Here is a 10,979-nt window from a genome sequence, read left to right as displayed (position 1 = left end):
TTTGACCTATCAATGGTTTAATCCATGGACGGGCTCCAAATCTAAACAGATCATCTGGAGGTGGTGGGACTGTGGAAAGTGAGGCCTAGAGGACCCTCCAGCTGGGTCCCGAGGATGTGTCTTTGCTGTTTTTGTTTTGAAACAGGGTTTTGTGTGCTCAGGTTGACCTCAAACTTGCTATGTATCTAAGGACGACCTTGAACCCCTCTTTCTGACCCCACTTACCAAGTGCTAGGATTACAAATACGTGTCCGAGCATAGTCAGCTGTGGGTGGCCTTGGCCCCGTCAGGTTACCAAGGCTGCCAGAGGTAAGCTGTTTCCTCTCCTTCATGCTCCGGCCTGGGATGTTCTGCCTCCCCTCTAGCCTAATGAAATAGAGTCAGCCCAGCCATGAACTGAAACCTCTCAAACCATGAGCCAAGATGAATAAGATTTGGTGGCACACATCTTTAACCCTAGCACTTGAGAGACAGAGGCAGACACATCTGCATGAGTCCCAGGACAGCCATGCATACAAAGCCTGTCTCAAAAAAGCAAAAACATCTCCCCCACCCATACATTGTTCTTCTTGGTTATTTGTGTCACACAGAGGAACACTCTGCTCTGGATGGTCTATGTTTTATTGGGGTCGGTAACACTCAACAGAAGTCCAGTCCAGGCCCCTGCCTTAATGCTGTGTCCCCTGTGCCTGGGGGATCTCAGTACACTGGGGCTCTTCTGCTTCTAGCCTGTGCCTGCTGAGTGAACCCTGGAAACAGGCTCAGAGGTTGACCTGACTGAGGGCACACAGCCCAGATCTTCCGCCTTCACAGCTGACACTACCTACATCATGCATTCATTCCTCGTAGTGGCTGGGTTCAGTTATTAGTAAGGAACTACAATCACTACGTGACGAACTGACATCTGGGTCCTTGATATTTTTGCAGGCAACTGTCAGGGAGTCTCCCTGCAAGCATTTCACGGTACAGCCCCTACCTGGAGACGGTTAGTCCTGCAAGCACCAAGTGTGACTACTACCCGGTCATCGTTTGTATAGGAGGGGCTGCTCTGTGCTGTGTTCAACAGTAAACTCCCCGGACACTCCCCAGAGGTGCCGAAGCTAAGAAGAGAGCCCATGTGGGCCCAGGTGCTCTTGTCAGAATTCATCTGGAGATCCACATAGAGGAAAAGGCAGTGGGCGGGGAGCCACTGCAGCCCAGAGTTTGCTGCCTGTCACTCACTGGCAAGCCAGCTGCCACTCAAACCAAGTGGGCGTTCCTTCTCACGTTGTTTTCTGAAATAAATCCTAAGGAGTTCGGGAGGGACTTTTTAACAAGCAAAACAGAGAAACGGAGAAACTCTGGGGCGGATCCCAGGGTTGCCGAGGTTCTCTAGTCTACCCATCGTTCATTGGATGAGGGAACGAGGCCCAGAGATGCTGTTACTAGTTCAAGATCACAGCAGAAAAAGCAGTGGTGGAACCTGCCCAAGCCAGGCACTCTAACGGAGCCCAGAGCAAGGCACACCTACAGGTTCCACCAGCTGCCCAAGTCTGTCTTCAGTCTCCAGGGCTTTTGAAGATGAGGAAAGTTAGATTCTCCCCAATCATGGAATTATCTACATGACCTTGCGTGTGCCATTCCTGTCTTGGCTTTCCTTTCCTGCAGGAGAGTTTGAATTCCTCATCCTTTCAGACCGAAAGGAACGTTACCTTCTATGAACAGGTTTCTGGATCCCCAGGGCAGCAGGTTCTCTGTTCAACGTTCCCAGGTCCTGACCTTGCACCTACACTCAGGACACTTGATGGTGGCAGGGGCTCTTCTTCCTGAAATGCAGCCCTATGCCATATTTGGCTTTGTAACCCCCACACACCACTTAGCTAGGAAGGGGATGGCTCTGACTCAAAACTTCTGAGTTGGCTGCTGCAGGACCAAACAGCGTGAGAAGATTCTAATCTCGGATCCGAAGGGCTTTCAGCATACACCGTGCAGAGGTGCCAAGTAGGCCAGGCTGCCAGCGAGTGGGCGGAAAGGCACAAAATGCTATTTTGTATGTGGAGGGTCCCAGGGCTGCAAAGTGACCTTGATCCAGTACACTGTCCCTGCTCTGTAGCATTCTGTTGGCGAGGCCTATCTCTCTGCTTCTGCCAAGGGGCCACCTCTCAGGCCTGGCTGACCCAGACCTCAGGATCCAATGACAGAGAAGAGAGTAAAGCAGGCGGAAGGATATCAGTACTTAGGACAAATGTCTTAGGTCTTTTGACCTAAGTGTCTCTTAGACAGAGACACTCCTGCCGTGAAATGACTCCTGTGAGCGTAATTCAAGAAAGGATCAGAAGGTGGCCTGAGTCTGAGCCAGTGAGGTGGCTCATGGGTAAAAGCACCTGCTGCCACATCTGAAGGACTAGGTTTGACACCCAAGGTCCTCGTGGGAGGATTGTCCTCTGACCTCCAAGTGTAGATTATGACTCATGTGCTCAAAAACATGCATCACAACACAATAATAATAAATAAAGTTCTAAAAAATAGAGTCAACAAGGCGACTCCTGGGGAAAGGCGCCTGCTGCCCAGTCTGACTACCTAAGTTTGATCTGCAAGTCATACATGGTAGGAGAGAATTAACTCATACAAGTTGTCCTCTGATCATCACATGTGTGCCACAGTGAGTGCACACATACATGCATACAACACACACACACACACACACACACACAAATAAATTTAATTTAAAAGTTAAAGTTAAGTCAGGCGGTGGTGGTGTACATCTTTAATCCCAGCACTTGGGAGGCAGAGGCAAGTGAATCTCTGAGAGTTTGAGGCCAGCCTGATCTACAGAGCAAGTTCCAGGACAGCCAAGTTGTCTTGAAAACCAACAAATAAATAAATAAATAAAATAAAAATGTTAAAGTCAAAAAAGTAAATTAAAAGCAAATACAGAAAGGAACACACAAAACTCAATAATGTGGGATCCCATCATCTCTGGTATACTTTAATTTGCTTGTTTACACATGGGCTCTGTGTGTACATAACAGTGGCATGAGCCATTCCTAAACACAATCTGGTACCCAGACAATGACAGATGCAAATGGAAGCGAGTGAGCAAACCTCCACCCGGGGAAGCAAACACAGCCTGGCACGACTCTGGTCAGATGCCCCAAAGTCTCATGTTCAACACCTTGCGACAATAAACACTTTGAAAGATGAGATGATATTTTCAACAGGAGACCCAAGCTCTGAGCGTTTCTCAAAAGATGTCAGTTTCTCTGCTTTCTCTAGAGAGTCAGACCATTCTAAATGCTGTCGTGAACAAGGCTTGGAGGTAGCAGCCTGATTAACCCTCATCCTTAGCATCTTACAGGTCACCTCCTTTAGTTGCCTCCACTTTATGGACAAGGGCAACAAGGCTCGCATGCTGGTCAGGTGTGTTGGGAGTGATGCCGACATTCAAACCTACATCTCACGGCTGCCCCAGTCCAAACACTCACCCATGCCAGCTTCCTTGCACAGGAGGGAAGGCATGCTCCTGAGAAGACAAGGGTTCCAAGGAACTTGGGGTGTAGCTCAGGGGTAGAGGGCTTGCCCAGCATGCACAAAACCCCGGGTTCCCAGCCCTGGCATTGAGAGAGGAAAAGGAGAAGTACCATGAGTATGCACCTAAGAGTTTCCACACGTAGTCAGTTTAAGGTTAAACCTGGTCAGACCCCGTGAGAAAACAGTCTGGGGCCTTGACGTGACAATGAACTTCTGGGTGCACTATGGCTGCTCCTTTCTGTTGTCACATGACACCTGAGGGACTTTCCCTGGACCAGCTCTACCATCTACCCCAGGCCCAATCTCACCTGGGGGATGGGCGGAAACTTCCAGAAGATGAAACGTGTTTCCAGTCCCTACCAACTCACCACAGCCTGGTGGTGACACCTCACTGCCCTGTGGGGACAGCTCACTGCCCCACGGTGTGACACCTCACTGCCCGCCTTCCTTCCCCTTCGGTAATACCACCTCACATCTTACATCGTCATTGGTCAAGTTGATCTGTAGCTCAACGGGTTATGAAATACGTATTACAGATATATCTTTATATTAAAAAATTACTTAGTAGCTGGATGTGGTGGCTTTAACATTAGTGTATTTTTAATCTCAGCACTAAGGAGGCAGAGGCAGGCAGATCCCTGTAGGTCGAAGAACAGCCTGGTCTACGTAGTGAGTTTCAGGAAAACTGGGGCTGCATAGTGAGACCGTGACTCAAAAAAAAAAAAATTAAATTAAATTTTAAAAAATTAAATTAAAAGGAAGAAAGAAATTACTCTTAACAAAGCACCTAACAACCCGAGCTTGAGTCAGGACAGGCAGGCCAAAGCTTATTAGGCAGCGCCCTTACCCAGCTCTGCTGGGTAAGAGGCGTCAAAGCAGCTACAAGGGTGATCACCCAAAAAGCCAGAACTCAGTGTGACAGGCTTAAGAGATCACCTGGGAGAGGAAAGGGGTTCTCTTATCAGAGACTGGAAGCTTGCCGTGTAGGACATGTATGACGAGACTTCTAACCCTAGCAGTCTCAGTGAAGGCCACATAATGCCACGGATGGAAACCAGGAAGTGCTGTAGAGAGAATGTCACGGCTATTGAATGTCGCCCTTTTAGGATGGTTCTGTTGATGGGACAAGGAAAAGGAGGCGGGACCAAAGTCATGCCACTATGTAATATGGATAACTTTGCATGGTGGCGGTACGTAATATGGGTGGCTTTGCACGCTGGCTGGTTTCTTGCATCAGAGGGAGACATTTTATTTCACTTCTTAATTATCATAATCTTCTCCAAAGGTAAAAATTCCTTGTCTGTGGTACTTGTTCTATGATCCTATGACCCTGAACCTTATTCTGTCTTGACCAACAGTAGGTGGGCAGGAAGGCCACAGGACCAGCGAGCGCTCCACAGAATGACTCTCTCAGCTCAAAATCCATTAAATAATATAACACCTGCTTTCCAGCTGGACTCTTGTTGTTTGTTTGCTTTATTTTTTATTTTTATTTTATTTTTGAGACAGGATCTCACTCTACAGCCCTGGCCGGTCTGGAGCTCGCTATGTAGACCAACCCGGCTGGCCTCAAATCACAGAGATCTGCCTGCCTCCGCCTCCCTAGTGCTGGGATTAAAGGCATGCAGCACCATGCCCCCTGGCTCCAGTTTTATTCTTAACAGAGGGAACAACCCTGTGAGGTGGTATTTAATACAATAAGCCAAGAGTTTTGCTTATAAAAAGTTAAGTTAGTGTTCTAAAAAACAAAACAACAACCAAAAAACCCTCAAAACAATTTTCACACACCAAAGTGCAGTACTGAAGCTTTGTCATCAAAAAACAAACGCCACAGTGACAATCAAACCATACAGCCCTCACGCAGGGGAGAAGAGGGGGAAATGCGGTTCTCGGTTTCTGCTCCAAAAACCAACGCATAACAACAGACAGCGCAGACAAAAAGATCTTACCACTGTTCACTACATAAAAATCATCCAGGCACTGCAGGGCTGTGGCCCCCGCTGGGAACTGGTCATAGCCAGGTGCAAATGTCAATACTCCAAAGAGGAGGTGGATTACTATAGCCAGAGAGTGTGTTTTAGGCATCGGGGTGTTTAATAAAGAACCTGCCAGAGATAAATGCTCATCTTAGGATCGGCCGTGGGGAAACACTGTTAAAAGGACCACTAAACTCTCGAGAGGACCAGAGCCAGGGAGACCACAGCAGAGGGAGTCCTGCAGCTCTGGCTCCCTTTGACCCACATCAGGAGGCTGTCTGCTGTCCCTCTGCTGAGCCTTAGCTCCCCCCCAGGGAACAGATTAAGGTCACGACTTGCCATAGATGAGAAGTATCTGACAGGAATGGTGGTGCTGCCAGCATGGCTGGCATCACCAGCAGAGTCTGAGGCCCGAATGTTTCCCAGACTCCACCCCACCACAAAAGTGCCTAGGAAGCATGGTCTCTGAAGTGGGACCAATAGTTCAGCCAGTCACTGGACAAAGTAGGTGGAAAATCTATCAGCCATTGTCCTCCTGTCCCCACTTGTTTCTCTTTTATTTCTTGTAAGTTTCTCGCTTCAAAGTCAAACTAGAGCTCTGGGGAGGAAGCCCGGGAGAGAAGGACTTCAGGTACCAGTACCCGTATGTCCCGTACCAGCCCAGCAAACCAAAAAAGGTGCCAAACACCTTCTGAATCAGGTCGTGGAAGTAAACGGCTGTGCACAAAAACATCCACACCCAGATGAAGGTCAGAAAGCCCAGGGCGACAACCAGGGTGGTGATGGCAGTGTGGAGGCGGTGGCTGCGATCCGTCTTCACCTCGTCCAAAACGGCCATCTCCTCCACGATCATGAGTGCACAGAAGGTCAGTAGGAAGGAGTGGCCCGAGATGTCAAAGCCGTGCCAGAAGCCCCCTTCCTGGTGGCACTGCTGCTTGCTCCGATGCTCCTGCCTGATGCCCTCCAGGGCTGGGGACTGGTAGCAGCTGCCCGTGTAGTGTTCGATGTTGGAGAAGAGGGCTGTGCAGACATACCAGATGGCCGTGCCAACGAGCAGCGTGCTCAACCGCCGCAGGACCAGGCCGGCCTTGCCTGTCAGGTGGTAGTTGGTGAGGGCAATGAAAGGCAGGAGCAGACAGACTGTCCAGGCCCAGGCCACTTTAACAAAATACCTGACAGAAGAGGAAAGAGCAGGTGAAGAGGAGACATGGCAGACAAGAAATGGCGTCATCATGCTTTGGGTATCTAAGTTCCCAAGGGAAGTTAAATGAAATCAATCAAAGTTGTCCACCCAAATAGCTACTGTGTTTGAATCCTTAAAACATGCTCACCCATGCCTTATTTCCTAAGTAGTGAAATTAGTTCATCCATAACTGAGCCATACAGATGTGTCATGACAGAGAGGAGTTTGTAAGTGGTGGACTGGGGTTCAAATCTAGGGCCTGCAATTTTCCAGGTGTGCTACTAGCTCAGGACAGTAAGACCTGAGCTTCTATCAAAAGTCAGATATGTTTACACACATTCACTTCCACAGAAACATTCACAATTGGCTGAGGATGGTCTTGAGCATGGATGGATCCTCCTGTTTCCACCACCCTAGTAGCGCCATTGCAGGTATATGCAACCACACCCAGTTTTTCTTGGTGCTGGGGCTCAAACCTGGGGTGCATGCTAGGGAAGCACTCTCTCCACCGAGTTGTACCCCCGACCCTCATTTGTCCCATTTTACAGACAGATTCTGGGGGCTCAGAAAACTGAATACTTTGCCAGGGCCACATTCTCTCTCTCTCTCTCTCTCTCTCTCTCTCTCTCTCTCTCTCTCTCTCTCTCTCACACACACACACACACACACACACACACACCAGCAAACACAGACTGAGCTACGCTTTGCCCAGCCCCAAAGCCCTTTTCTACCGCACTAGTGGTAATAAGTAAGGCTAGTAAGTCTGAGAGAGAGAAAGAGAGAGAGAGAGAGAGAGAGAGAGAGAGAGAGAGAGAGAACACATAGCGAGCTTTACTTCAAGCTACAGGAGCAGGGTTCCAATCCTGACTCTGACTCTATTGTATATCTTCAGGCCTCAGGTCCCTCAGCTGATGAAGCGGAGAGCACCAAGCAGTTCTCAAAACCTCTCCCAGGTTCAGATTCAGTGAGTCTCTGTCAGTTCCCCCTCATCAATCAGCACCATGTCTTGAAACAAAACATTAGAATTCATGACTACCCCTAAGCAACAGACAAGTGAGCCAGCCTGTTGGGCTACTGTTCATCAGGCCAGATAAGACAAGAGCTGTCAGGTCTGCCTGCCTGGCACTCATGAAAGGTGGCCGACCTGGGAGTGAGCTGCAGAAAACCCACAAAGAGATCTCAGGCAGCTATCACCCTCACGCTCTATTCTTAGCCCAGCCACTCAATGGGTAAGAATGAAGGGGGGGGGGCAAGGACAGAATGCCTTGTCCCTAGCTTCCAGTAGTTTCTCAGACACCACCAAGGAGACTGCCACTAAAACCGTCACAGGCATTGATAAGGAAAGCCTTGCCAAAGCTAAGGGCTGCCAGAAACCCGATCCAGCTGCCAAAAAAAGAAAACAGAGTTTTAAGCAGATAAGAAGAGTTAGGCAGACTCTCAGCTTTCTGGAAACTCTGGTCTTAGGTTCACAGCGAAGGAGCAATTTCAGCTTTCAAACTCCCTGTACTTGCTGCAACGGGGTTTTGTGCAATAAACTTTCGATATGGGTGTTTTAAAAGACTAGGAAAGAAGTGGGAGGAGTTAGAGAGATGGTCCAAAGAAGTCCACCGGGGTTGCTTTCCTGGGCAACTGCCATGCACTTTAAACGACTGCGAAAAGTCCAAGGAGATCCAGGAGAAAGGTCACCGGCGCGGGAGGCTTCACTCTTCTACCAATACACGGCCGGGAGGGAAAAACTTTGCAGGGTGGCGGGTGGGTCTAGAGATGGTCTTTAAGACAACGGTGGGGATTTCTGTCACAGGGGTTAGGAGAGGGGTGTCCGACAAGCCCGCAGAAGGGAGGTGACATCTCCCCAAACAGGACAGGGGCCAGAGCCTACCTGGGAGGGAGGAGGCAGTGAGCAGCAGCTTCAGAGCACCTCAGACACACTGCCCCCTCCAACCCAGCCCGTCACCAGCCCGCCCGTCAACTCGGTCCTCCTATCGGAATCCTCAAACGTAAGGCGCTAGTGTTATTCGCCTTCCCAGGGTCCCCGCGTCGCCACAAGCGCGCGGACGCGGCTGTCAAGGCAGGCATCCCTCCCGACGGCTCGCCCACCCAGGCAGCGCCCGGAGCCTGGTGCACTCACACGTTGAGGACGTTGCGCTTGTTGCTGAGGTAGCACTCGGGCAGCGGGGACAGCTCCTTGAGGACCGAGCCCGCCAGCATGGCAGCCACCAGCGCCCAGGGCAGGTTGCGCCTCACCGCCGCCCTCACCAGCGTCCCGCGGAGAAGCCACGCGCAGCGCTCCAGGTGCTCCATGCCGGACCTTCTCGGCCACCGTCCGCCTCCCGGAACCCTCTCGGCCACCGTCTTGCCCTTCTCCCGGGCTGGTGCCACCAACTGCCTCTGGGCGCATGCGTGCTTCCCGCAAGCTCCGCCCCGTCGAGGGGAGCGCGTACTCCCTCTAGTGGCCGTGAGTGGCCTTTGCAGAGCGCAGGTCTGTAACTACCTTGGCCGCTCTTCCTTCTCTAACCTGAGCGCCCCCAGGCGACATGCTGCCAGTACTGCAGTTTTCACTTGACTTGCGCAACCTGCTCTGCTCATGTTTGTGCGGGTTTTCCTGGAGGTTGAGGAAGAATAATTGTAGCTCACTAGGAATTAGATCAGGAGTCAGGCATCATTTGGCTCCCCGTAGAGACACCTCCATGGGATACTTGCTTTTCTGATCTGCAAACAACAATAAGAGGGTCACTCTTCTTAAGAGCTAGTTTGTGAACTTAGGAGTTCCTTATGGCAGTTCAGATAGAGGGTTTGGGGACTTTATTTTTATAAATTTGACCAGAAAGTAATTCCACAAAATAATTACTAAATTTTATTTACTTTTGTTTTGTTTTGTAGAGACAGGGCTTCTCTGTGTAGCCTTAGCTGTCCTGGAACTCACTGTCGACCAGGGTGGCCTCGAACTCAGAGACTGTCAGACTTTGATTCCCGAGTGTTGAGATTAAATGCATGTGCCACCATACCCAGCTTTACTTTGTTTTTTGAGGCAGGGTTTTACTCTGTCATTTCTAAAATCCTCTTGCCTCAGCCACTCAAATGAACTAAACTTAAATTTTAAATTGATAAATGTATTTTTATTTAAAATGTGAATATCTTCATTACTCTTCTATTGCTGTGGTAGAATACCATGACCAGGGCAGCTTATAGAAGAAAGAGTTTATCTGGGGCTATCATAATCATTTTTCTATTGCTGTGAAGAGACACCATGATCAAGGCAACTCATAAAAGAAAATATTTAGCCGGGCGGTAGTGGCGCACGCCTTTAATCCCAGCACTCGGGAGGCAGAGGCAGGCGGATCTCTGTGAGTTCGAGGCCAGCTTGGTCTACAAGAGCTAGTTCCAGGACAGGCTCCAAAAAGCTACAGAGAAACCCCGTCTCAAAAAACAAAAAAAAAAAGAAAAAAGAAAAAAAGAAAAAGAAAAAGAAAAAAAGAAAAGAAAGAAAAGAAAAGAAAACATTTAATTGTGGGTTTGCTTTCGGATTCAGAAGTTTAGTCCACTGTCATCATGGTGCCCAGCTTGACAGCAAGCATGGTAGACATGATGCTGAAGAGGTAGTTGAGAGCTACACCATGATCCACAGGCAAAAAAAGAGAGAGTCATTGGGCCTGGCATGGGCTTTCGAAACCTCAAAACCTACTCCTAGTGACACACTTCCTCCAACAAGGCCACACCTCCTAATCCTTCCAATTCTATCAAAGGTTACATTATTTTGTGACTAAGCATGCAAATGTATGAGCCTATGGGGGCCATTATTACTCAAATATCACAGGGGTTCACAGTTTCAGTAGGTGACCATCACTGCTAGGAACATGGCAGGCAGGCGTGGTACTGCAGTGTTATCTGAGGCCCACATCTTGAGACACAACCTCTGGGTGTGGGGGGAGGAAGGAGAGAGAAGAAGGAGAGAGCTAGCAAGAGAGAGCTAACTGAAAATGGGTGGGTTTTTGAAACATCATACCTCCTCCACTGAGGCCACATTTTCTTTCTTTCCCAAATGTTATACCAACTGGGGGCCAAGCATTCAAATATATGCACCTATAGAGACCATGTTCATTCAAACCACCATAGTAATTCTGGATAGATGGCTCAGCATGTGTGGTAGTTTGAATGTAAATGACTCCATAAGCTCAAAGAGAGTGGCACTATTAGGAGGTGTGGCTTTGTTGGAGTAGGTATGATCTTGTTGGAGTAGGAATAATCTTGATGGAGTGGGTACAGCCTTGATGGAGTGGGTATAGCCTTGATGGAGTGGGGTTGGCCTTGTT

At 49.2% G+C, this 10,979-nt stretch overlaps 1 protein-coding gene across 1 annotated transcript; it reads right to left on the bottom strand.

Moving 5' to 3' along the window:
- Positions 1 to 2,942: 2,942 nt before the first annotated feature.
- On the bottom strand, positions 2,943 to 9,041 carry Fitm2 (fat storage inducing transmembrane protein 2). The gene is made up of 2 exons (XM_048440967.3): positions 8,798 to 9,041; positions 2,943 to 6,658 (listed from the first exon to the last, which is right to left on the bottom strand). Exons 1-2 carry the CDS (start codon positions 8,968 to 8,970, stop codon positions 6,043 to 6,045), a joined length of 789 nt encoding a protein of 262 aa, XP_048296924.1. The 5' UTR covers positions 8,971 to 9,041; the 3' UTR covers positions 2,943 to 6,042.
- Between the last annotated feature and the right edge of the window lie 1,938 nt (positions 9,042 to 10,979).

Source organism: Myodes glareolus, chromosome 10, assembly GCF_982192425.1.
Source record: "Myodes glareolus chromosome 10, mMyoGla1.1, whole genome shotgun sequence".
NCBI lineage: Eukaryota > Metazoa > Chordata > Mammalia > Rodentia > Cricetidae > Myodes > Myodes glareolus.
The sequence above is the reverse complement of the archived record's forward strand: the minus strand, read 5'-3'. Positions and strand labels throughout refer to the sequence as shown.